General features: G+C 39.3%; 2 protein-coding genes across 5 annotated transcripts in view; both read right to left on the minus strand.

Moving 5' to 3' along the window:
• Nucleotides 1-2,797, minus strand: part of SRP72 (signal recognition particle 72) — a 29,425-nt gene extending 26,628 nt beyond the window's left edge. Inside the window, exons 1-2 of the mRNA XM_032851141.1 lie at nt 2,658-2,797; nt 378-498 (exon numbers count right to left, since the gene is read on the minus strand). Coding sequence (XP_032707032.1) covers nt 378-498; nt 2,658-2,766 — 230 coding nt within the window. The 5' untranslated portion in view covers nt 2,767-2,797. The remainder of the gene's footprint in view (nt 1-377; nt 499-2,657) is intronic.
• Nucleotides 2,798-10,150: 7,353 nt separating this feature from the next.
• The window catches only part of LOC116863454 (multifunctional protein ADE2), a 46,550-nt gene continuing 31,020 nt past the window's right edge, over nt 10,151-25,680 (minus strand). For all 4 annotated transcript variants that reach the window (XM_032850929.1, XM_032850980.1, XM_032851024.1 and 1 more), the window contains 7 exons: nt 23,840-24,018; nt 21,191-21,370; nt 20,977-21,090; nt 20,218-20,301; nt 18,260-18,440; nt 16,754-16,912; nt 10,151-10,971 (listed from right to left, as the gene is read on the minus strand). In XM_032850929.1, the coding sequence (XP_032706820.1) occupies nt 10,805-10,971; nt 16,754-16,912; nt 18,260-18,440; nt 20,218-20,301; nt 20,977-21,090; nt 21,191-21,370; nt 23,840-24,018 (1,064 nt within the window). In that variant the 3' untranslated portion in view covers nt 10,151-10,804. The remainder of the gene's footprint in view (nt 10,972-16,753; nt 16,913-18,259; nt 18,441-20,217; nt 20,302-20,976; nt 21,091-21,190; nt 21,371-23,839; nt 24,019-25,680) is intronic.

A 25,680-nucleotide genomic window follows, 5' to 3' on the forward strand; every position in this document is an offset into this window, starting at 1 on the left:
TGTCATACCATTCTAAAGGCCTCTACTTACACATCCTACCCTACATGTTCCACCCTCTCTGACTTTTTTAATTAAACTTCTGAATTGTTCTCCTTATATCCTCCAAAAATTCATTACATTTCTGACCCATATCCTTCAGTAGTTTACCTGCTTCTTAGTGGTTCAAAGGGAAGACAGAGGTAAAGAAAAAGGCTCCCTAAAGCAGAAAAGAAGATACTACTGCTCCTTCCAGTTTCAGAAATACTACTGCCAAGCAAAAAAGGAAGGAAGGTCAAAAATCACTGAATAGTGAGGAAAAAAGAAATAACATGGAAATGATTATAGCTATGGTAACCATATTTCAAATAACTGCACAAACAACTAACTGAATCACTTACTTGGCTAACACTTTAGTGTGAGTATTGATGACATTCAAGGCTTCCTTGAAACTTCCATTTTGGATAAGGCATACCACTTTACAGTGTAGGGCAGTTACATCATCCTTGTTGATCTGCAGTACTAGAGAACAATTTTAGGAAAACAATTTTAAAATCCATTTCCTTCTCATATTTTTACTAAATTTTCCCACCCCCTGCCTCAAGAAGCTACATTTCCAATTGTATAGCAGCAACAACAATTAGTTGAAACATTAAAGAAAATGACTGATCATTTTTAACTTAGGAAGTGGCAAAAGGGCAGTTATAATTTAGTAAGATTTCCAATGAGATAGATTCCCAAGATGCATGTAGCAAAAAGAAAATTTTAAATAATGAAATAAAGAACTAAAAACCTATTTTTCTCCAGTTTTTTCACCTTAGGACACATGCTACATCCTATACATTTCACCAATCGAAAGAAAGAAAGTTCACCAAGAAAGAAAAAAGTTCATGTAGAATTTGGAAGCAAAAATGACTCAGGTTTGAATACAAGCTTGCGTTAGTGTCTTTAGGTCATGGGCAAATCATTTCACTGCCAAATGTTAGTTTTCTGATCTACAAAAAGAGTATGAAAGTTTATTAAGAAGATTAAATTAGAATAGTAAAAATCTTTAAGTTGTAAAGTATACAAATGCCACTTATTTTGCTGGCAGTACTTCCAAAAACCTTTCAAAATTTCCCTTTTCACATAAGACGACAGACCAAAAGAGGACAAGGAAAGACTCGGGTAGCAAAGTTTCAAAGCTAAACAGTTGTTTAGTGTCAAAATGACCCCTATCACCCTCCTTGCCCCTGGACAATGTCAGAAACCCAATTCTGTGTAAGAATCATATAAATTTTCACCAATTACGAGAATTATGTATCGATCAACAAACTGAAAAACAAAAACAAAAACAAATTAAATAATTTCTGCAAAATACTTACTACACTGCTACTGAATAGTACTGGTTGCAGGTTTAGCCAAAGGCTAAAGCTAATTCAAAACAAGTTTAGGAATCAAATTAACTTTAATCAGTTCCTTAATCAGTTTCCTTACTGTCTGAAATCATCGAAAGTGCACTGTGGCACAATCACTTCTTTTTACATTAACAATAGGATACTGAAAATTATACAATCATGTATGCTACTGACATACTTTGTATGTTACTGCTTTAAAGAGCCAAACCCTGTCTTTGTAATCACTTTTTCAAATCTACCAAACAGAGGCTGCATCTTCAGTAAAGAATTTACCATGGCAGAGAGCATTAAAAAGCATGGCTTTACTGCAATTACACAGTAAAGGATACATGAATATAATAAGTAAACCTCACACCAAAGGCAGCTGACTTAAGATTATTAGTTACAGGGGCGCCTGGGTGGCTCAGTGGGTTAAAGCCTCTGCCTTCAGCTCAGGTCATGATCTCAGGGTCCGGGGATCGAACTCAGGTCACGCTCTCAGGGTCCTAGGATAGAGACCCACATAGGGCTCTCTGCTCAGCGGGGAGCCTGCTTCCCCGTCGCTCTCTGCCTACTTGTGATCTCTGTCAAATAAATAAATAAGTAAATCTTAAAAAAAAAAAAAGATTATTAGTTACAGGGCAAAAACAATCAATCAAAAAACAAAAAACCCAAAACGGAAAAACAAACAAAAAAACAAGCCAAACTTTTCTTCCGACGTTATTTCGAATGTTAATGCTTTCACACACACATCCTCTGATCCAATGACACCGAGAGAGATTTTATCTATGAGAGTGACAGGCCCAACATCCACATCCAGCCCTCTCCCCTCAGTCTGTACATCTCCCACCTCGTCAGCTCCAGCTTCAAAACTACGTGTCCCTAGCAGATTCCTCCCTACGATGCGGCCCTAGAGAAAAAGCTCCCTCAGCAATACTGTCTTGATCACTCTTCTAAAAGGATGGAGAAAAGGTGGTGATGTGACATATTTGCGAATTAAGGAGTAAAAACGGAGGAGTCGAGTAAGAAAACAGTTTCAAAAAGGCGCATGGAGTTGCGGTCTCTTTAAATTCCACCCTCGCTACCCCGCGATGAGTAAAGAGGGAAGTACACGTGGCTCTAAGCAACCCTGGGCCCAGAGCTGGTGAAGTGGAGCAGAGGGGCCGCAACCCGCGCCCGCCAGGTGTTCGGACCCCCGCGCCGCCGACAGCGGGATCTCCGATCCCCGCGTCTGCTCAGAGGTGGTCACGCGCGCCGGAAGGAGGCCGCATCCTCCCTGCGGCCTGGGCCCGCCCCAGCACTTACTCTTGTTGACGGTCTTAAGAGCGCGCGTGAAGTCACCGTTCTGGCCATAACGGTTTACTTCACCCCAGAGAGCAGACACCGAAACCCCCCCGCCGCCGCCGCTCGCCATCTTGGAGGAGACGCGGGGAGGGGCGGGGCGGGGCGACCTCTGCCCCGGAAGAGGATCTCGGAGGTGGCCCAGCGGAGGAGGAAGAAGGTGGTTGCTAAGCGTCTTGGATTCGGAAGCGTCGGTATCCCTGAGTCAGTGTTGGAGATCGTAATTTTAGCCGTCTTCGCTAGAAATTTGTGTGGATAGAAAGAATTGAAACATCTTACCTGAAGCTGGTATGAAGGAACGAGGTGTCGGACCCCGGGAGGGGTTGAGAGGGGCTTCACCAGACAGTTTTGGCTCAAAGCAGCCTGCGTTTCTGGGGCTACAGCAGCTGGCGAGGCAGCACCCCTGTCCCACGAGGCGGACGCAACTGAATGACGATCTAGGGAAGAGAGAAAGAAGTCTATAGGGTGGTACAAGTACTAACTAGAAACCTTAGGGAGTCCTTTGAAGGAGAGCGGGGAGAGAAACGGCTTCTCTTTGCTGCTGGAGAAATTCCTTCATAGAGGAATTATATTTGAAAAGGATCGTTAAAGGCGATTTAGGAAAACCTGGGGTAGGGTCTGAATAAAATTCTAGCAGAGAAGCGAATATGAGGAAAGGCACAGGAGAAAAAAAGAACGAACAAGTGCCAAGCACGTTTGATGAAACCCCCTTGGCTGCGCTGTGAGCTCCAGTTCAGGAACAGTCGGCAGTAAGGCCAAAAGATGAGGTGTAAGGGATGAGAATGCCAGGGCTCAGTTCCTGCCTCTGCGACTCTTATTTTTCCTAATGTAAAATAGGGAAAATATTATTATTGTTCTGGGGATAACATATACTTCATGCCTCCTAGCATGTGCTGGCACTCAACACAAAGACGTAGGAGTTTTAGGGTTTTTGTAAGAGCTTACATATCAAGATATATTTGAGTGTCGGAACCGAGTATCTGTTGAGTGCTCTTAAAAACGAGAGGGCATTTTATTGAATGCCCCTGCGGACCCAAATATTGTCCGAGTCCACTAACTCCTGCCACTTCCTCTCTCTTTCCCAGCATCCTATTCTTTTTATCCTTTAGTATTTCTGTACCTGCGTCCAGATTTTAAAAAGTACTTCTCTGATCTTGCAAACTAGCAACATTCCCCATTATTCTCTGATACAGCTCTGTACTTCTGAGCACTCATCGTTTGAAGCCTATCTCTTTATATGGATATCATTTTCTTGAGGACAGGGACCACATTTACTTTTACCACAGTATCTTTAGGATCTAGCACACTGCCTGGCACATAGTTGGTAGTCAACTTTTTAACAGGAGTTTTTGCTTATTTCTTCCCTAATCTGAGTTCCTTCAGAGTAGAAGGTATGTCCAGCTCCTAGTTGTGTCCAGTGGTGCCTGGTACATTTCATGTCTAATCAATATAGTATAATGTAAAGACAGCACTGCTGGTCTAATGAACTCTATCTCAGGAGAATATAATCTCTGTGAATTAGTAAAAATCATGGAAAGAGTTGTGAACTTTCATTGTGGAACTGTCAGAGATTTTAAGCTAATTATGCCTAGATTTCAGGAGGGCGAGGCAGTTCAGATGACATCTGATATACTGAAAATGTGTAATTTTTTCTGAGGAACAGTTCTATAGTTTTCACTGGATTCTTCAAAGGTGTTTTTATGCAATAGCCCCACCCCACCCGAGGTTAAAAACCACAACCTTAGTGGTGATTCAGTTCTCAGAAGACTGACTTTATACAAGAATTCAGTTTTAGTTTCTGCTTCAGGCTTGATCCCATACTCTATGTAGCTTCCAAAAATTCCTCAGAATTCTGGTATGGACTCCTGTGGTTGTATTGCTTATGTCATTTTCATCAGGTTTTGTTGCAAACAGGATATAAGTATATGGATTTTATCTGTTTTTTGTTTGTTTTGTTTTTGTTAATCTGCCATTTTTGAGACGAGTCTTCCTGAGTGGTCTTTTAAAGAATTTATCTGGGGCGCCTGGGTGGCTCAGTTGGTTAAGCAGCTGCCTTAGGCTCAGGTTATGATCCCAGGGTCCCGGGATTGAGTCCCACATCGGGATCCCTGCTTAGTGAAGAGTCTGCTTCTCCCTCTCCCTCTCCCTGCTGCTCTGCCTACTTGTGCTTTATATCTCTGTCAAATAAATAAATAAAATCTTTAAAACAAATAATTTATCTGATGCCATTCTTCTACCCTCAAGATATCTAAAAGCCTATCATGTAACACCCTTTGTGGTTTGGCCTCTACTGTTTTTTGTTTTTGTTTTTTTTTTTAAGATTTTTATTTATTTATTTGACAGACAGAGATCACAAATAGGCAGAGAGACAGGCAGAGAGAGAGGAGGAAGTGGGCTCCCGGCTGAGCAGAGAGCCTGACACAGAGCTCCATCCCAGAACCCTGGGATCATGACCTTAGCCGAAGGCAGAGGCTTTAACCCACTGAGCCACCCTGGTGCCCCTGGCCTCTACTTTCTATCTCCCCAACCCACATAGGTCTTCTGTTACTCACTCCCTAGTCCCCTTGCATGTAATACTCCTTTGACATTTAGTTATGTGTGGTTCTTTGTTGCTATACCTATGGGATTTTGCACATTTATTCACTCAACAAGTATTTACTAAATACTTCGTATGTGTTAGCATCTGGCATATATTGGTTGCTAGGGATACAATTTAAAAAATAAAACAACTCTGTATACAAAGAGTACATTCATTCACAATATACATTCATTCACAATATATATTTGTTCTTTAAATTCCTCCCTTGTGTACTCAGAATCCCTGACCATTTACTCCATATTAAGACAATGTAGTGTTTTGAAATTGTCTGCCCTTGAAAGACTCCAAAATTCATTGAGGGCAGAAATTGGATCTCGTTCATCGCTACATCCCAGGATATTGCACATAACTGGTACTCAAATCCTTACTTTTTTGCACCATGCATTTAGCTACTTTTGATTTCTGAGAAGCTTCCGTGTACAGTATCTTGTCATTTTATCCACTCTGTGAAGCAGGCAGAAAACATATTTAGTTGTACCTTACAAATGAAGCTCAGAGTAATGTACCCAGTGAAATCTTTTCATTTCCATTCTACTGCTGTTTTCACTGGATCACAGTGCTAAGTGAACAACTCCATGCCAAGTATTTTGAGGTCATGGGGATGGTGCAAAAAGCACCATTAAATATTTTCACTCCTGGGGCACCTGGGTGGCTCAGTTGGTTAAGCAACTGTCTTCAGCTCAGGTCATGATCCCAGGGTTCTGGGATTAAGCCAGTGTCAGGCTCCTTACTCAGCAGGGAGCCTGCTTCTTCCTCCCTCTGCCTGCTATTCCACCTGTTTGTGCTCTCTCTGTCAAATAAATAAATAAAATTTTAAAAAAAATTTCACTCTGGCTTCCCAAGAACTGCTGGGCTGAAGATGTGTGGATAAGCCATATTATGATGATTTTCTGTCCTTTTTTCCTGTTTAGAAATGAAATCAACTGAAGGGAATATTAAATTCAAGGTGATTTTCATGGCAAATCAGTTCCACTCATACCATCTTCTACAGTTTACCAAACGGGATATTACATAACGTATTCATGTGTCAGGATATACTTTACATATGTTGACTCATTTAATTCTCCTAACAGTATGAGGGAGGGAGTATTATTAGTCTTATTTTTACACTTGGAAGTAGAGGCATAAAAAAAAAAAAAAGTAATTTACTGAAGGTCACATCATCCTCCACCTGGACTTGTAATAGATCCTTAACCAATCTCCTTGCTTGTCCACACAATAGCCAGAGAACTTTAAAAACATGTTAAATAGGTCATGTCATGCCCCTACTCAAACTTTCCAGTGGTTTTTCTTTCACGCTTCAGTGTGGCCTGTAGGTCCTAAGTGATCTAGCCTTTGCTTACATCATCTTCCATTCTTACCTTTGCTCACCAGAGCTCCAGCAATAGTGGCATGTTTGAGAACCTCCTCAAAAACACAGAGCTGTTTTCCTTCCTGCACCCAGTCTGTGTACTTCGCCACATTTTTGTATGGCTTGCTTTTACATCATTGCTCTATTCTTTGCAAAAACCTTCCTCATCCCCAGCACTGTTCTATCATGTTGGTTATTCTCCATATGCACTTATATTTTTATGACATCTTTTATACTTTTAAGACATCTCTTATGGTTTGTTAGCCCCAATAAGATTTTTGTGACAGTGGGGGTTCTGTTTCTGTTCAGTGTTGCTTTCCTAGGGCCTAGAATAACCAGGCAAACCATGTTATTTCATGAATAGATGAATGAATAAAGATTCACGCATCTTTGTCTTTTATTTGGCTACAGTGTTTACATTTCAGAAGGCTTTAAAGCAACAGCAACTGTAAGCATGCCTACCTGGGACAAATGTTTCTTCCTTTTTATGTTCACCTACAAGCCCAAAGAAAGTATAATCACCCAAAGATGGCAAACCAGGTAGGTTTGCATAAATTAATCTAACAGTTAAAATGCTTTCAAACAAGTATTTTCTCTAGTATTAATGAAACTACCCTACTGAGGATATACATACTCTAAAAAACTAATAATGAAATTGATAATGACCATTAAAACGATCAGTCCTATCTACTAGTCTAAATGGGTTTTGAAATTTCTCATGTACTACACCAAAGCAGGTGGAATTTTTGCAGGTAGAGAAAGAAGAGCTAAAATTGCAGCCAATGACTATTCAGAGGCCACAAAACCAAAGTTTAAAAGATGTTAAAATCATCTATTTTTTTTTTAAGATTTTATTTATTCATTTGAGAGATGGAGATCACAAGTAGGCAAAGAAGCAGACAGAGAGAGAGGAGGAAACAGGCTCCCTGCTGATCAGAAAACCCCATGCGGGGCCCGATCCCAGGACCCTGGGACCATGATCCGAGTTGAAGGCCAAGGCTTTAACCCACTGAGCCACCCAGGTGCCCCAAAATCATCTATTTTTAATTTTCTTGTGAACTAATCTAAGAGAATGAAGCAGTAATTTCTACAATTCTCCCATGTCTAGCAGATTGCTAGGCATAACACACCAAAGCAAAAGGCAGTGTGAGGAAATAAAGTGTAAGATTATTCTCCTCTCTTGCAGCTTCCAATCCAACAAAGAAAAAGGGATTTGGGAAGGTTTCATGGAGAGAGTGAAGATGATGCTCTAGTAACAGATTTTAATGACAGAATAGATACTAATAGTTTAAGAACTGAAAAGTACATTGAATAAAGATTGTGGTATGTATATACAATGGAATATTACTCAGTCATCAAAAGGATGAATTCTTGCCATTTGCAGTGACATGGGAGCTAGAGTGTATCATGCTAAGTGAAACCAGTCAGAGAAAGACAAATACCGTATGATTTTACTCGTGTGAGATTTAAGAAACAAAATAGATGAACATATAAGGGGGTGGGAAGAGGGAAAAACCATAACTCTTAATGATAGAGAAAAAACTGAGGGTTGATGGAGGACCTGGGTTGGGAATAGGCTAAATGAATGATGGGTATTACAGAGGGCACTTGTTATCTTGTGCACTGGGTGTTGTATTTAAGTAATAAATGACTGAATTCTGCTCCCAAAACCAATAGTGCACTGTATGTGAACTAACTAGAATTTATAAACTAAATCTAAAAATTAAGGGAAAAAAAAAGATTAAAAGTACAGATAAGTGATAGTCCAAAAATTATGAGGAAAGCAAGTTCCCTTGATGGGTTGCACCAGTGATTTTCTTTTTTTTTAAAGATTTTATTTATTTATTTGACAGGCAGAGATCACAAGTAGGCAGAGAGAGAGAGAGAGAGGAAGAGAAGCAGGCTTCCCGCTGAGCAGAGAGCCACATGCAGGGCTCTATCCTAGGAGTCTGGGATCAAGACCTGAGCTGAAGGCAGAGGCTTTAACCGACTGAGCCACCCAGGCGCCCCTGCACCAATGATTCTTACACTACAAACCATGGATAAGCTTCAAGGGAATGCAGAAACTAATGGAATCTGTTAGTAAATTTTGAGTGCAATTCTCTAGGGAGAGTGTCAAGGGCATTCATATTTCCAAAGCAGTCTATGTTGCAAAAGAGATGTTAACAGTTTATGATGTAGGTCCCTGGACAACTTCAAAATGTTGAGAATGCAGACCACCTAGATTGGTCCAATAATGTAGAATTTGACCCCCACTTGAGGCTTTTGTACAGAGGATGGGTAAACCAGAAAATTCAGAACTCTGTAATAAGTGAGATGTGAGATGTCAGAGAGAAACATTAAGGATGAAATAACACTTCTGGTTTGGGACAGAGAGTATATAGCCAGTTAACAGGCTGGATGGCAGATGAAGTAAGTTTGGAGCATTCAAACAGAGAGAGAAATGTACAGTTCAAACTACAAGTCTACAAACACAGACCTAGGAGTCAGTAATGCTAGTTTTAGCTGAAGGAGTTACTCCAACGATTACTTCTAAGTAATGGAGAGACTCAACAAAAGAAACATCAGTACTCAAAGGGAAAGGATAATATAAGAAAAATACCAGTATTAAGGCTGGAATATCTTGGTGTCTAGTCCAAGAAAGGAATGGTTAGAACAATCATACCTGGCCCCATGAGATGAGGTAAAAGAAGTAATAAGAGATAGTAGCTTGTTAACAAGCTACTATCAGAGGAAGGTGAAAAGCTGTGGACAGTGTAAGACAGTGGCAAGGATCTTCTCAAGATTTCGTCTTCAGCAGAGATTTTTTTTCCCCACACAATCACAGCTTTTTGGTTTTTTCAAAAGATTTTATTTATTTGTCAGAGAAAAAGAGACAGAGTGAGCACAAGCAGGGGGAGCAGCAGGCAGAGGGAGAAGCAGTTTCCCTGCTGAGCAAGGAGCCTGATACAGGACTCAATGCCAGGATGCTGGGATTACTTCTGAGCTGAAGGCAGACACTTAACCAACTGAACCACCCAGGCATCCCTACAGCAGAGATTCTTAACATTTTTAATCCCTTGGATAAAGACCATGATTGCCCCCTTTCCACAAAAGCGAACACATACATAAAATTCTACATGGTAGTTTAAGGGGTTCATAGACATTCAGATTAAAGTTTAGTGATCTGTAAAAAAGTCCTCAGGTCTGCATACTCTAACAGTGATTTCCAAACATGATTTATAGATTAACAATGAACTATTAACACCTCTTGGTAACAATCGCTCCTTTAGAGGTGAATCTTACTGGGTACCCTGCCCACACTTATGCTGTTGTAAGAAAGAAACTAGTATGGTTATCAACTAGGAGATTCCAATTTTGGAAAATTGTGGTAGGCTGAGGACTGTTAGTTTGGCTAAAACATGTATTATCAGAATTAAAAGAATTTTATGATCCACAGAGGCACCCATTATAGCTAAGTTAAGATTTACCAAGTCTTTCATCTGGAATGACAAAGATGACTCTACCTTTTTTTTCCTCCATGGGAAATTGCCCTGACATCCATCAGAGAAGCTCTTAGAAAAGGCCCCTATCTATGGTTTCCACAGTATCCCTTCATCTTATTTCATGTGTCTTCCCTACCCCCGACACCCATTTCAACTCTAAACAAACAAATAAAAGCAGAACAAAACAGGATCTTGGTCTATAGGTGAGGATAAATACACATCTATTTTGAGATACTGACTGCAAATAAAACACCACACCCTTAGGAGTTTGTAAAGATCATAATGTAAAAGAGGACTATATTGCTCTTATCACTCTAAGATACAAACATTTTAACTTTTTAAAACTTACGGGTTGAGATACAGATGGTCAAATAGTAGTTTAGAGCTCTATAATAGGACATTATTAGCATTTAAGAAATGTATTTGTTATCTACTTGTGACTACACAGTAGCTAAGAGATTTTAAAAGTGTCCTTATAGTAATTTTACTTCCTATAAAGAAATATTAATATGTCCATAGAGTCTACTGATCCATCAATCTAGAGAAGCACTTATTCACTAGTAAATTTTATTGTTTTCTTTGATTTAAAAACTTTCACCTTGATCTTTTTCTGAAACTAAACAAGAAATGTAAAGTCTTTCTTAACAAAAAAAAAAAAAAAAAAAGCAATGATGTTTTACAAATTGCCCTCTCGGATTTTCTTGTCAGCCTGCTTCAAGGAAATCCATGTGTTCAATATACTTGCTCGCAGTTTAGCCCATACCAAATGGTTGTTTAATCCAAATATCTGCGCAGCAAACTGAGCTGATCCTTCTGGAGAAAGTATGGTTGAACAGCCAAGACCTATTGGTTCAGAAAGGAAAAGACAGAATATTAATCTGTTAATTAATAATGAAAAGAGCACTTAGTAAACTTTTTTTTTTAGTTAAAAAAAAAAAAAAAAAAATCTCTACACCCAACATGGGGCCCTCCAGATCAAGGGTCCCATACTCTACCACCTGAGCCAGCCAGGGGCCCCTAGTAAACTATTTTATGCTCAGAAAAGTCCTGCTAGGGGCGCCTGGGTGGCTCAGTGGGTTAGGCCTCTGCCTTCGGCTCAGGTCATGATCTCAGGGTCCTGGGATCGAGCCCCGCGTCGGGCTCTCTGCTCAGTGGAGAGCCTGGTTCCCCCTCCCCACTCCCTGCCTGCCTCTCTATCTACTTGTGATCTCTCTCTGTCAAATAAATAAATAGAATCTTTAAAAAAAAAAAGAAAGAAAGAAAAGTCCTGCTAATCAAAAACAATAAAAAGCTACTGTATCATCCTTGTCTAAAGTAGGATCTGCAGAAGGAGTTCCATCTCTACTACTGGAGTGGTAAAGTGATTATTAAGAGCATTAAGTAATATTTCTCTACCATGAACTGGTATCTTATATACAGCTATCACTTTTTTTTTTTTAATATTTTATTTATTTATTTGACAGCACGTGTGAGCAAGCACACACAGCAGGGGGAGCAGCATGCAGAGGGAGAGAGAGGAGCAGATCTGCCAAGCAGGGAGCCCTATGTGGGGCCCAATGCCAAGACCCTGGGATCATAACCTGAGCCAAAGGCAGACGCTTAATGACTGAGCCACCCAGGCACCCCATCTATCACTTTTTGCACTGAATCCATCTGCAAAGAAATTCGGCTTTTTTGAAGTTCTTTTCATATACTGTAAACCTTAAATCACTAATGAAAGGCAATAGAAACAAAACAAGGATCAAGTAGACAGAAGCACCTATTCTTGGATAAACTTGAGGTATGTATTTTTTTTTAATAATTTTCTAGCCACTACTTTTGTCTTTGCACTTTATTCTAACATCTTTAAGCAGTAAAGTTAAAAGCAAAGAGTAAGTTTACAAAATACCAGGTTCTAAGTAAATTCAATATTAATAGGACCTAAGAAAGTAACTTCCTTGGGGGCCACACGTTTACTCAGGCAGACTTTCTATTACGGACTGGTACTATTATACCTGTGTCACTCGGGTGAAGTACTCCTAGCTTACAGATCCGAAACCTCCATTTCCCCAATATTCTTGGAATTCACCAGGCTCTTTGATTCCCCCTACCTCCAGTAAGAATCAAGTATGTATCACAAGGCAAATTTACTAGTTTATATTAATAAATCAATTTATGTAGCTCCCTCACATACTGTGTGATATTGGTCAAGGTACTTAATGTTAACTTAGTGTCCTTATCTATTAAGATGGGAGTATTCAACAAGTTAATATAGATAAAGTATTTGGAGCAGTGCCTTATGCATAGTAAGTACTTGATGAATGAAACAGCTGATGAATGTCAACTGTTAGCAGTAGTATTCTAGGTACAGGGTTCTACTCTAGTAACTGAAATACCTGTGCCTACACTGCTCAGGACTCCCCTTCTAACAACAGGAAAGCTTAATTAGCAAAAAATTAGGTTATCTAGTGAGCATGCCATAAGAGAAAGACAAATAGAGTTTTCAGGATTTTATAAAGGCCACTGTAAAACTTTTCCTCAAAAGATTATCCCCAATTCTAGTGATCGGAATGTACAAATCTCCCAGGTTCCCTTTCTCTCCTTGGACAGTACTAGATAAAAACTGCCAAATTTTTCCTCATCACATTCTCCCTTTCCTAAACTCCACTGATAATACCTATACTATTCCTCTGGCATAAATTTATACTTTCATTTATAGCCATAATAAATTTTTAACTAGAGAAGTTGATACAATCAGATGTCCAGCTAAAGATCTAGTTAAAGATAGATTAATCACAAGGTGTATCCCTGAAACTGTATAAAGATAGCATTAAGTAGCTGAATGTTACGTTTGTTCAGGATGTTTACTGAATACAAATCAAATATGCTCAGCTGTAAAAAATATTTTTATTAATGGTATCCTATTTTTTTCTATACTTGAGTTAAAGATATCTGTCAAAGCTTTAAAAAATAAAAATAAAAACAGGAGTAAAGGGAATAAAGAAAATAGACACAAACACATAAGAACAAAGAGAGAACAGTGATAACTTTTTGTCAGTTGAAAAGGAAATGGAGTGGTAACTAACTAAGTAGACCAAGAAAATTTTATCCTCTAACTGGAAGCAGGAGAAGCAATGTGACCAATGTTAAAAAAATCCATGTAAAGGTTTGGGGAATCAGTGGCACCCAATACTTTTGAAGGGAAACATGGGGGTGAAAATGTGGCTAAAAAAAAAAGGAGGGACTGGCTTAAAGTCAAGAAGCAGTTAGGCTATCAAATCTCCTGCTCCACTATGTACCTGAGCAATTGCCCCTTCTGCACCATAGCAGAGTCATAAATTCTTATGAAGGGAAAAACAGATTTTAGTCCAGACTTCTGTGGACTGGATGATACGAGGCATAGCTGAGACAAGCAATGCCACAGTGAAAACAGGGGGTGAAGTTTACACAAGTGTTAAGATTACCAGATTCCAGAATGCTGGCAGTCAGGTTTATTTCTCAGTCAGGAGACTGACACTAGAAAGATTCTCTGGGTAATTCTAGTCACACATGAGAAAAGATCAAATGACATTCATGTAAGGGGTTATTCAAAGATCAATTCTACCAGATCACCCAACAGTGGAGCTTTTTTGGGGGGGAGGGGCAAAGATTCATTTTTTTTTAGAGAGAGAGAGGGGCATATAGGAAGGGGTCAGAAAGAGAGAATCTCAAGCAGACTCCCTACTGAGCACAGAACCTGACAAGGGACTCAAACCCACCATCCTGAGATCATGACACAGGCCAAAACCAAGAGTCTGATACTTAAGCAACTGAGTCACCCAGGCGCCATGGAGCCCCCTTCTGACAAGTCCCATCCACTCGCACAGACCTTGCAACTGGTTTTTTATAGTGCCTCCTTCTTAAGAACAGACAGCCAAGGATTACCAGACACCAGACAGGTGAGAAAAGGAGCCAATATGAAAGAAAAACTATAATAATTTCAGAGAGATAAAAGATGTTATTGCAAAGATTAAACAAGAAAAGGATGGGGGGTGGTGAGAAGACCATAGAACAAAAAAGAGCTCTTAGAAGTTCAATATGCCAAAACTGGAATGAAAAAGTCAATAGAAGGGTTGGAGAAATGTTCCAGAGAGTATAGCAATGAGAAAGAGAAAAGAGAAACACAAAGCTCCTATTTTTAATACTAAATCCAAAAAATGAGAAAAGAAAGTGGAGGAGGAAGGAAAGTTTTAAGTAACTGAAGAAAATTTCTCAGGACTAAAGAATCAGAGTTCCAGATTTAACCAGCCCACCGAAAGCCCAAGATGAAAATAATTATCAAGACACATCTCTGTGAAATTTAAGAAACATGGGTAGAAAAAGATCCTAAAAGTTTCCAGAAAAAAACAAAATTCACAAATGACCTAGAATCAGAACAGTAAAAAGGCACTGCAGTTTTCAGTAACTCCGGAAGTTGGAAGACAATAGAGTAATGCCTTCAAGATGCATTTCTGAAGGAAAGTAATTTTCAATCTAGAATTCCATTCCCAAATTATTGAGTGTGAAGCTATGATGGAAATGTTTTAGATATATGAGGTCTCAAAAAGTTTACCCTCTGTAGCCCTTGCTCAGGAAGTTCACTAAGAATGCTCTCCAACAAATTAAGGAGTAAACAAAGAAAGGTGAAGACATGGGACCTAGGAAACAGGAGATCTAAGACTAGAGAAGGGCAAAATGCATGTCCAGGATGATTGTTAAGAGAAATTCTGAGATAATGACAGTACAGCAGGCCTAGAGAGAAGCCAGTCCATATTTGAACAGACGGGAAGGCTGGACGATCAGATCATTATCTTGGACTACGATGCACCTACCACAATACTGTTATTCTATGAGATAATGCTCAATGGAGAAGATTTCTTTGTATGTTATTTATTCTGTCCCCTAATTTATAGAAGTAAAATTTCATTTCCTTTACAGAAATAACATAATAAAATTTACTTTAAAAAACTCAAAACCATGAATGATGTATTCTTGGGGTGGGGGGGACCAAAATCTGGACTTGATTTATCTACAGATTTCACCAGCAGTTTATAAAAAATATAGAAGACCAAGTTAAACATCATCCAGAAATGTAATTAGCCAAATCCAAAATGTGGAAAATTCTACAGGACAAATGAAAGTGAAAAAAGGAGGATTAAAAGAGACTTAGGAGAGAGAGCAACTAAATGCAATGTAAGGACTGTGTTACATTGATTTGAACAAATAAACTGTAAAAACAAATGAGATGATCAGGAAAGCTTGAACACTGACTGAAAATTAGATGATTTAAAAAAAAATTACCATTAATTTTTCTTAAGTGTGAATATGCTATCCTGAATATGATTTATTTTTACAGAGTTTATTTGAGAGACAGTGAGTGAGAGCGTAACTGAGCGAACACAAGTGGGGGGGAACAGCAGAGTGAGAGAGGGAAGCAGGTGGGGGAGGGGGGGCAATCCTAGGACTGCGGGATCATGACCTGAGCCAAAGGTAGCCGCTTAACCAACTGAGCCACCCAGGCGCCCCCATGATTATGATTTAAAAACTAGAGTTATGGGGGCGCCTGGGTGGCTCAGTGGGTTAAAGCCTCTGCTTTCGGCTCAGGTCATGATCCCAGGGTCCTGGGATCAAGCCCCGCATCAGGCTCTCTGCTCAGTGGGGAGCCTGCTTTCCTTCCTCTCTCTCTGCCTGCCTCTCTGCCTACTTGTGATCTCTGTCAAATAAATTAAAAACAACAACAACAACAACAACAACAACAACAAAAACTAGAGTTATGGCACTCCTGGGTGGCTCAGTCTGTTAAGTGTCTGCCTTGGGCTAAGGTCATGATCCGGGGATCCTGGGATCAAGCCCTATATAGGGCTCCTTTACCCAGCAGGGAACCTGCTTCTCCCTCTGCCTGCTCTGCCTGCCACTCCACCTCGTGTGCTCGCTCTCTCGACAAATAAATAAAATCTTTAAAAAATAATATAAAATAATAAAACCTAGAGTTCTTATTGCTTAGAGAAGCATATTTAAGTGTAAAATGCTATGTGCTTGAAAATAATCCAGCAGAAAGGGCTACAGATATAATAAGATATTAAATGTTGAAGCTGAGTAACAGGTACATAAGATTTCATGTTACTCTCTCTACTATTGTGCATGTTTGAAATTTTTCAATAAACAAGTGTTTTTGGAAGAGAGAAAGCCAGCCCATGTGTGGGCGGGGGGTGAGGGGTGGGGGAGGAGAAGCAAGGGAGAGAGAGAATCCCAAGCAGGCTCTATGCTCTTCACGGAGCCCAACATGGAGTTTGATCTCACAACCTTGAGATCATGACTTGAGCCGAAATGAAGAGTCGGATGTTAAACCAACTGAACCACCCAGGTGCCCCTTTAATAAACAATTTTTAAAAATTCATGTATCTTGGGGTGCCTGGCTGGCTCAGCTGGTTAAGGGTCTGCGTTTGGCTCAGGTCATGATTTCAGGGTCCTGGGAATGAGCCCTGCATCGGGCTTCCTGCTCAGCAGGGAGTCTGCTTCTCCCTCTCCCTCTGACCCTCCCCGACCCCAGCTTGTATGCTCTCTCTCTCAAATAAATAAAAATCTTTAAAAAAATAGAATAAAATAAAATAAAATTCATGTATCTTACCACTGGGTAGTCGAAGAGAAGACCATACATCCTGAGCTCCCCAGTCTGGAGTGAGTGGAGGGCAGCTGATAACTGGGTATGCAGTGTTACCAGACATCACTGGTCCTAAACCATTGCTTCTGCCTGCTACTGCCACAAATACAGTAGGAATGCCATCCCCTAGGGAAATTACACATTTATAATTGAATTGAAAGTAGATTTTAAGATAGGTTAAAACAAAATGCCTATGTGTCTTAACTCCTTCAGTTCCTTTATTAACAGTCTCCAGAAAAAGCATAAATAAGACACAATTACTGCATCTATATATTCAATATATATTTCACTTCACCACCTATTATATCTTAAGTAACAAAGTAGCAAGAATAAGTCTGGCCATGTTTGAGACCTATAGTATAAAGAGGGTACCAGAGTATTAGTGAGGGAATGGCTCAAAGGCCCTACTTAAAAGGATGTGCTTAGGCTCACTGAAACAAAGAATGACACTACTTGAACCAGTGTCTGTCCTGGGGTCCTTCAACCCACAGGGTGTATAGGGAGACCTTGTTAATGGAGACTAGAGGTTCAGGGGCAAATTATCAATGAAGAAAGGTCAATTCAGTAATATAGTACCTAAACATTTAAGACCCTTCAATATGTTTTCTAACACATCTCTTAAATGTTTTATTCTTTGGTAAATTTTTAAGTTATTCCTTTGTTTCTTACCACAGAGATTTCTAACCTGGAATCCAAAATCTTATCTATTTGCACTTGTCTGGATAAAGAGTTCAGGCTTTCATAACTTTAACAAACAGGTCTAGGAACTTATCCCAGTTCCCTAGCCCCTCAACACCCCGCCTCAAGCCTTAATAATTATGCTCCTATTAACAACTACCTTTAGAAAGAAAACTCAGATAACATTTTTCCCAGTTGAGAAACATTTGGTTGTTTCCGGGACTCTGTTATTTTAGATCAATACCATCAAGACATTTCTTTTAAATACCCAATTCTAAAATTATTCCTTATTTTCACATTCAACTATCCACCTGTTAGAAAAGGCTGACCACTAAAAATACTTGAAAGGATCTCTACTTCAACCTCAGACCTCCCAAAATTGATGTGGGGCCTATCTTCTGTTGGAGCATATTAGAAACAATACTCCAGGGGCTTCTTATTAGATAAAGACTCATTCTAGCCTTTATTTCCCTTCCCTGTTTCACTTTCTTTTGGGGGTGGGGGCCTCTACTCTTTTATTTATTCATTCTTAACATTTTTTTAAAAAACTTGAATGCCATCAACACACAACACTGCATTATTTTCATGTGTACCCATGCTGCATTTTCAATTCTTTTTCCCTGAGGCATTCTAAGTGCCTAGAGCATCTTACACTCTTTGGAAGCAAGTATAATGAAAGCCTAGACTATCACATTTTCCCCATTGGAACTGTGGCAAATTCTTTTTCAGCATTATTAGTCCAAACATAAAATTTTTTGGCAAAATCCTGAAATGCTCTAGTTATGTGACATTTACCTTCATACTCTGCTTTAATCCTCAGAGTTTCATCTGGCCCTTTATGGGCAGATGTTACCCGAAGTTCACATGGAATGCCAAAATTTCCACAAGCCTTCTTTATTTTTTCACAGTGACTGAGATCAGAAGTTGAGCCCATCAATACTACAACTCTGCACTGACTTTCTGATTTCAGAAGCAACTGGAAAAGAAAAACATGGATATGCAAAAGAAAACAGGAAAAATCATTAAATACAGAATTGAGTACCGTAAGAATAATCAGTTTACAGAGCTATAGTAGAGTAAAATTACAACTGGACAGAATATTTTCTTCCTTAATAGACCAAAGTCAAGACAGAAGTCAAAAAGAACAAAATGATAATTCATTTTTCAAAATAACCTCTTTATGGAAAGGGAAGCAGTCTTCATAATTAAGACCTAAAGAGTAATAAGAATTTTAATCAGGTAAGTTATACTTATTATTATGATATAAAGGAAAGATAAATGCTTCAACCCTTCTAATTAATACTCATGAAGCTGTAATATAAAATATTTCATCCTAAGATTTTAGTCCATTGTGTTTAATGGAGACTTTAAGGCATAATCAGCCAAAATAAAGAGATCATATTATAAACCTTCTTTAAGTTAGTTGCTTAGAATTAAAAATACGTTTCCAAGGAAATGAGGTCTTGAAAACTGGCTATGACCCTTTCATTACCACAAATCCCATTCAATTTCCATGGAATTACAGTAATAATACTATAAATCTAAAAGATTTATTTGAGGGTGCCTGGGTGGCTCAATGGATTAAATCTCTGCCTTCGGCTCAGGTCATGATCCCAGGGTCCTGGGATCGAGCCCCGCGTCCAGCTCTCTGCTCCACAGGGAGCCTGCTTCCCTTTCTCTCCCTGCCTGCCTCTCTGCCCACCTGTGATCTCTGTCTGTCAAATAAATAAATAAAATCTTTAAAAAAAAAAAAAAGATTTATTTGAGAGGGAGGGAGAGCATGCAGGGGAGCAGGCGGAAGGGCAGAGGGAAAGGAAATCTCAAGCATAATCCCGGCTGAGTGCAAAGCCTGCGCAGGGCTTAATCCCAGGACCATGACATCATGACCTGAGCAAAAATCAAGAGTTGGATGCTTTACGTCACGACTGAGCCACCCGGGCACCCTGATAATACCATACCATAAATCTTCAAGTGACATTTTAATGGCACATGAAGTTCTAATTCTGAACTCTACTTATGGAGCCCATGCTAATACAACTCTGAGTAGCTGAGCAGCAGTGGAGAGGTGGGTAGGAAATGTAAGGGGCAGGGAGGAGACAAGGACTCTAAATTTCCCCATTAGAATCTGGGAGTGTACTGGCCAGTTTAACAACAGGGGGTTTCAGTATGTCACTGAGGATAGTTCAGGTGGTACACTTCTTAAGGGTGTTCCTTATTTTTTTTTTTTTAAACCACTGGGGAAAAGGGCACCTGGGTATCTTCGCTGGTTGAGTGGATGACTCCATTTTAGCTCACGTCATGATCTTACGGTCCTGAGACTGAGCCCTGTCTCAGGCCCTCTGCTCAGTGGGGCGTCTGTGTCACGATTATCTCTGTCCCTCTGCCTCTCCCTCCATGCACATGGACGCATGTGCGCACACACACACTCTCCGAAATAACTTGGGGGGAAAAAACTGTGCCTTCTCATTTTTATTTTTTTTAAAGATTTTATTTATTTATTTAGAGGGCACATGCAAGCAGGGGGAGGTGCAGAGGGAGGGAGAGAGAATCTGAAGCAGACCCTGCGCTGGACAGAGAGCCCGATGCAGGTTTCGACTCCATGACCCTGAGATCCTGAGATCATGACTCGGGCTGAAATCAAGAGTCGGATGCTCAACTGACTGAGCCACCCAGATGCCCCTATTGTCCTTTTTGAAGCAAGATTTTCTTGGAGAAAAACAGAGAACAGCATAGGATTACTACAAAAGTTTTACCTCCACTCTTTCTGCAACCCACTCAAAATTTTTCTTCACCATCTGGAGCCCTTCGGGAGTTACTTCCTTTAGGTCACGATATGACTAGAAAATAAGATAGAAAGTTTAGAATACAGATATCCTACTAGTAATACTCTTGCTAAGTGAACTTATTTGATTTCTGAGTTTTGGGGAGACTACAAAAAGCCTGCATAGCAAGCAAGGAGTATGTCTGAAAATGTATCTGAACCTATAAATTCATTTCCTGAATTAAAGTAGAAGAAGTTCAGACAGTGAAGTACACTTGCATTTTCATTTAAGGTTAAGTGTTTTCTACACTAGTAACTAGGACTAACTGCCCTGATAATTCTTGGGTATTTAGAGAGCAACTGCCCTAATTTTATTTTTCATAGGACAGAGCAGAAATGGAACCTGGTAATATCCAGAACACTTGGATCCAGATTGACACTTATTCTTATAATTATGAAGACCCATCCTCTAGCACCTTAATTTTCAATTGGCCAAATAAGGATGACACTTGTTCTGTGTGACAGTCATAATAAATGAGTTATCTGTTTTGTAAATGCAAAGTACTATTCCTATTATTGTTTTTTCAGGATATAGGAAATATAAGAGATATTTATCTTTAGAAGTAAATAGCAATCAACTTGGTTCTTATCATATGGAACAACAGTTGCCTTTTCTTTTCCTCCCATCTTCCTAGTCAGCCCTATCTTGCCTGATCAGGCAAAGGATAAAAAAAAAATCCTGAGGGATTACCTGTTTATCTTTCTGTTGGCTTCGATCTCCTGATGGCCAGAGTCTCCAGGAATCATTATCAATAACATCAGCAAGAACAATCTCTTTGGTGGTTATATCAACACCAAATTCAATCTAGAAATAGCATATCACCAAAGAAAAGTTTTCAAAACTCTACAACTGAAGACATTTTTCAGTTATAATCTTTACTCTCAAATCTCTATTTTATTTGTACCTTCATATCAACCAGTGTACAGTTCTGGGGCAACCAGGATTTCTCCAATATTTCAAAAATAGCCTGTGTGGCATGACTCATGATATCCACTTCAGTCTGGCCTATAACAAGTCCAGCAAAGCAAAATTTTGCAGCAATTAGCTGTTCCTCAGACCACTGTGGATCATTGTTGGCATCATCCTGAAAATAAAGTATAGGAGTACGATTAATTTAAATATAAAAATTTTGAACTTTTTTTTTTTTAAAGATTTTATTTATTTATTTGACAGGCGGAGATCACAAGTAGGCAGAGAGGCAGGCAGAGAGAGAGGAGGAAGCAGGCTCCCTGCTGAGCAGAGAGCCCAATGTGGGGCTCGATCCCAGAACCCTGGAATCATGACCTGAGCCGAAGGCAGAGGATTAACCCACTGAGCCACCCAGGCGCCCCTTGAACTTTTTTTTTAAAAGATTTTTTTTATTTAACAGAGAGAGACACAGCAAAGAGAGGGAACACAAGCAGAGGGAGTGGGAGAGGCAGAAGCAGGCTTCTCGTGAAACAGGGAGCCCAATGCGGGGCTCGATCCCAGGAGCCTGGGATCGTGATCTGAGCCAAAGGCAGACACTTAACAACTGAGCCACCCAGGAGCCCCCCAAATTTTGTATTTTTGAGATAAAATGAAGTTCTTTTTTTCTTTGACCGTGAATTTCTCAGAAATATTTATTGTCTCTAAGGATGTAATTTCTGACATGCCCTTTAATTCACAACAATTATTTTTAATTTTGTCTAGCTTTTTTTTTTAATTTGTCTAGTTTAATAGCTACTTTAAAATTTAAGATATTTAGTAACTTATTCCAGCTGATAAAGTATTTGAAAGAATTTGCTCTCTCTATAAACTAATTTAAATAGAAGTTCGTGGTTTTTTTCTTTATCTGAGTCAACAGAGATAGTAAGAAGGCCAAAGCACACTTTAGTCCACTAAATCTCTCCAGGATGCAGTTTTCATTATCTCCTGAACTTTCTTTTAAGATTTTATTTGATAGAGTGCGCACACAGGTAGGCAGAGTGGCAGACAGAGCGGCAGGCAGAGGGAGGGAAGCAGGCTCCCCGCTGAGCAGAGAGCCCGAATGCGCAGCTCGATCTCAGGACCCTGAGATCATGACCTGAGCTGAAGGCAGAGGCTTAAGCTCTGCCTTAACCCAGGCGCCCCGCCCCCTTTTTTAAAGATTTAAAATAATCTCCACACCCAATGTGAGGTGTAGAGGGTGAGATCACAATCCCGAGATCAGGAGTTGCTTACTCTGCTGACTGAGCCAGCCAGTCACTGCTCTTCACCTCATTTTTAATAAAAGTTTATGTAAGACTATAAATCTTGAGGGATATTATTTAATAATTTAAGAGACTTTATATAAAGATATTAGTGAAAAAAGTACTTTCATTTTATTCTAAGTAGTATTCCAATTTCACATGAAATTTTTCTTTTATGAATTCTGGATTTGTATTATAACAATAAGATAAACATTTTAAGGTACATAGTTCACTGATTATACTTGATCTGGGCCAAAAGACTGAGAGGCAATTTTAGTTCCCTTTTTAAAAATGCTACACAAGGGACCTCTGGGTGGCTCAGCCGATTGAGCATCTGACTTTAGCTCGGTCATGGTCCCAGGTCGCTGGCACTAAGCCCTGCATAGGGCTCCCTGCTCAGCAGGGAGTCTGCTTCTCCCTCTCCCTCTGCCTGCCACTCCTCTTGTTTGTGCACTCTGTCAAATAAATAAAGTCTTAAAAAAAAAAGTGCTACACAAGGTGCACCTCAGTGGCTTGGTCATTTGAAACATCCAGACTTGATTCCAGCTCAGGTCATGAGCTCAGGATCGTGTGATAGAGCCCCATGTCAGGCTCTCTGCTCAGTATGGAGTCTGCTTAGGATTCTTTCTCCCTTACTCTCCCTCCCTCTTTGTTCCTCTCACCGCGTGCTTACTTACCATCTCCCTCTTTCTCTCTCAATAAATAAACAAAATCTTAAAAAAAAAGGGAAACAATAAAAATACTATATAGACATTACTCCTGACATTGGAACTATTCTTAACAGCATGAACAAAGAGGGAAAGAGAAAGGCAGTTTTATTTGTTGTTGTTGTTTTTAAAGAGTTTGTTTTTGATTTGTCCAACAGAGAGAGAGAGACACAAGTGGGCGCAGCAGGTAGAGGGCAAATCAGGTTCCCCGCTGAGCAAGGAGTACTGGATGCGGGACTTGATCCCAGGACCTGGGATCATGACTTGAGCTGAAGGCACACACTTAACCGACTGAGCCACCCAGGCATCCCGAAAAGCAGTTTCAATAAAGAAAACCAATAAAAATGTATAACCACTGATTCTTACACCTTCATTATGTTTTTGCTTGTAAGAGATATTGGTAATAGTTTTTCTGTATCTGAATATAAAAAGATCCCTTGTATTTGCCTTAATTTCAAACTCTTTAAAGATTTAAAAAGTTTCTGAATTGTTACTTTTCTTCCTAATAACTAATATTTTTAAAAAAATTTATTTCATTTAAATAATTTAAAATACTTTAAAAGATTTTATTTAGTTTTAACAACATTTAAATCTTTTGACTTTGAAATTATGTTTGTTGCTATATTATAGTAAGACACACAAGCACAGAATAATTACCTTGAAAAACAGCTCCACTTTAGGTGGGTAAAACTTATATCCCTCCTTGACACCAGGATTTCTTTTGAGAAAAGAACCAGTTGCTATTCTTCTACAGACCCATTCAATTGGAATCATTTCACACTTAGGTGCAATGAAAGCTGTCTCCCCACATTTTCTGGTGAAAGCAGTTTTGATACCTACATGTTGACAAAAAGTTTTTAAAAAAGCATTAAAGTTGTATTAAAAAAGGTAGATCTGAGGCATAATAAAACAGCTGCTTACAAAAAACAAAATGAATCAAAACCCTATCTAGCCAAATGTGTTATCCCTAAATGATACTATCAAAAATAAATTAACTTTTTTATAAAAAGTAGTAGAAGAAAAAGAAAATTATCAGTATGGCTTTCTTACTGCTCTTCAGAATATTTAAGAGTATTTCATTTTAATGTTGCATGGGAAAGTATATAGTGGATCAGAAGGTCTGGGTCCCAGTGTCTCTACCATTCATTCATTCATACATTCAAAAAATGCTTTTGAGAAATTTCTTGGCCACCCAACTTTGTATAAAGCATATAACTCATCTAAGTGATACTAAATTATCTTTAAATCAGATTTGATTATACGATTCTCATATTTGACAGTCCAGTATTAAACGGGCCTTATAAAATATCAATCTACTTGGGGCGCCTGGGTGGCTCAGTGGGTTAAAGCCTCTGCCTTTGGCTCAGGTCATGATCCCAGGACTCTGGGATCAAGCCCCACATCGGGCTCTCTGCTTGGCGGGGAGCCTGCTTCCTCCTCTCTCTCTGCCTGCCTGTCTACTTGTGATCTGTCAAATAAATAAATAAAATCTTAAAAAAATATATCAATCTACTTAATCACTGGTACTATATTTTGGATCACACTTTTCTCTTAATATTTGAAGAAAATAATCCCTGGAAAAAAGTATTCAACAGGTAGCAGCAAGAACATAGTGGCCAATTTGGCCAAGAGCAAAGAAAACATTTGTTCTTCATTTCCCTTCTATTTTACTCAAACTGTTACTGGAAAACTAGATAAAAAGCTAGCTTGTGATGGGAGCTATTTTACTTGGGGATGTTGGAAAATAACCTCTAAGGACAGCTATATCATGAACCACACAATCCAGCAATCCCACTCCTAGGTATTCTAGGTACTAACACTGCAGCTGAAGATGAGCATTATTAATGTCAACCCATAACGGTTTCCAAGAGATGCTACAGGATTACTCTGTGCTGCCATAAAACCACATACATATGCATTTCCCTACATGAAGGGAATCTACATTTATGTAAGACCTGCACTACTCTAAGTGTTTTATGTTATCTCATTTAACCATAAAATTTTTCAGATAGGTATCATTACATTTTACAGTGAAAGAAACAGGGGCTCAAAGAAGTTAAGTAATTTGACATGTTGCCAATCAGTAATGGTGCCTGGACCAGTTTCAAAACCTGCATTTTCTCTGTACTCTCTCTGGGTTTCATCAGTAAGATTCAATTGAAACAGGGAATTGTGATATGCTCCATGAACAGGAACTCTGGAAAAGAATAAGAATGTAAGTAAATGGTCATTTTAACCCTTAAAGAATGATTGAGCTCATGCTAATGGATAGGCAAATGATTTAAATCAGTCCTGAACTACAGGTGGTAACTACATGCCTGACTTTAAGAGTTCTTCCTTTTAAGATCTGTTAATCTTTAGATATACATGCTCATTTGTCTAGCTTGAAAGACTAGTATCCAAATCTATTGTTCAAATATAAATAATAGTTATTTTTACTCAGAGGAAAACTCCTCCTCACATCTGAGAGAACCAAAAGCACAGAAGCAATCTACAGT

The sequence above is a fragment of the Lontra canadensis genome, unplaced genomic scaffold, assembly GCF_010015895.1.
Source record: "Lontra canadensis isolate GAN:19392208 unplaced genomic scaffold, GSC_riverotter_1.0 scaffold1, whole genome shotgun sequence".
NCBI lineage: Eukaryota > Metazoa > Chordata > Mammalia > Carnivora > Mustelidae > Lontra > Lontra canadensis.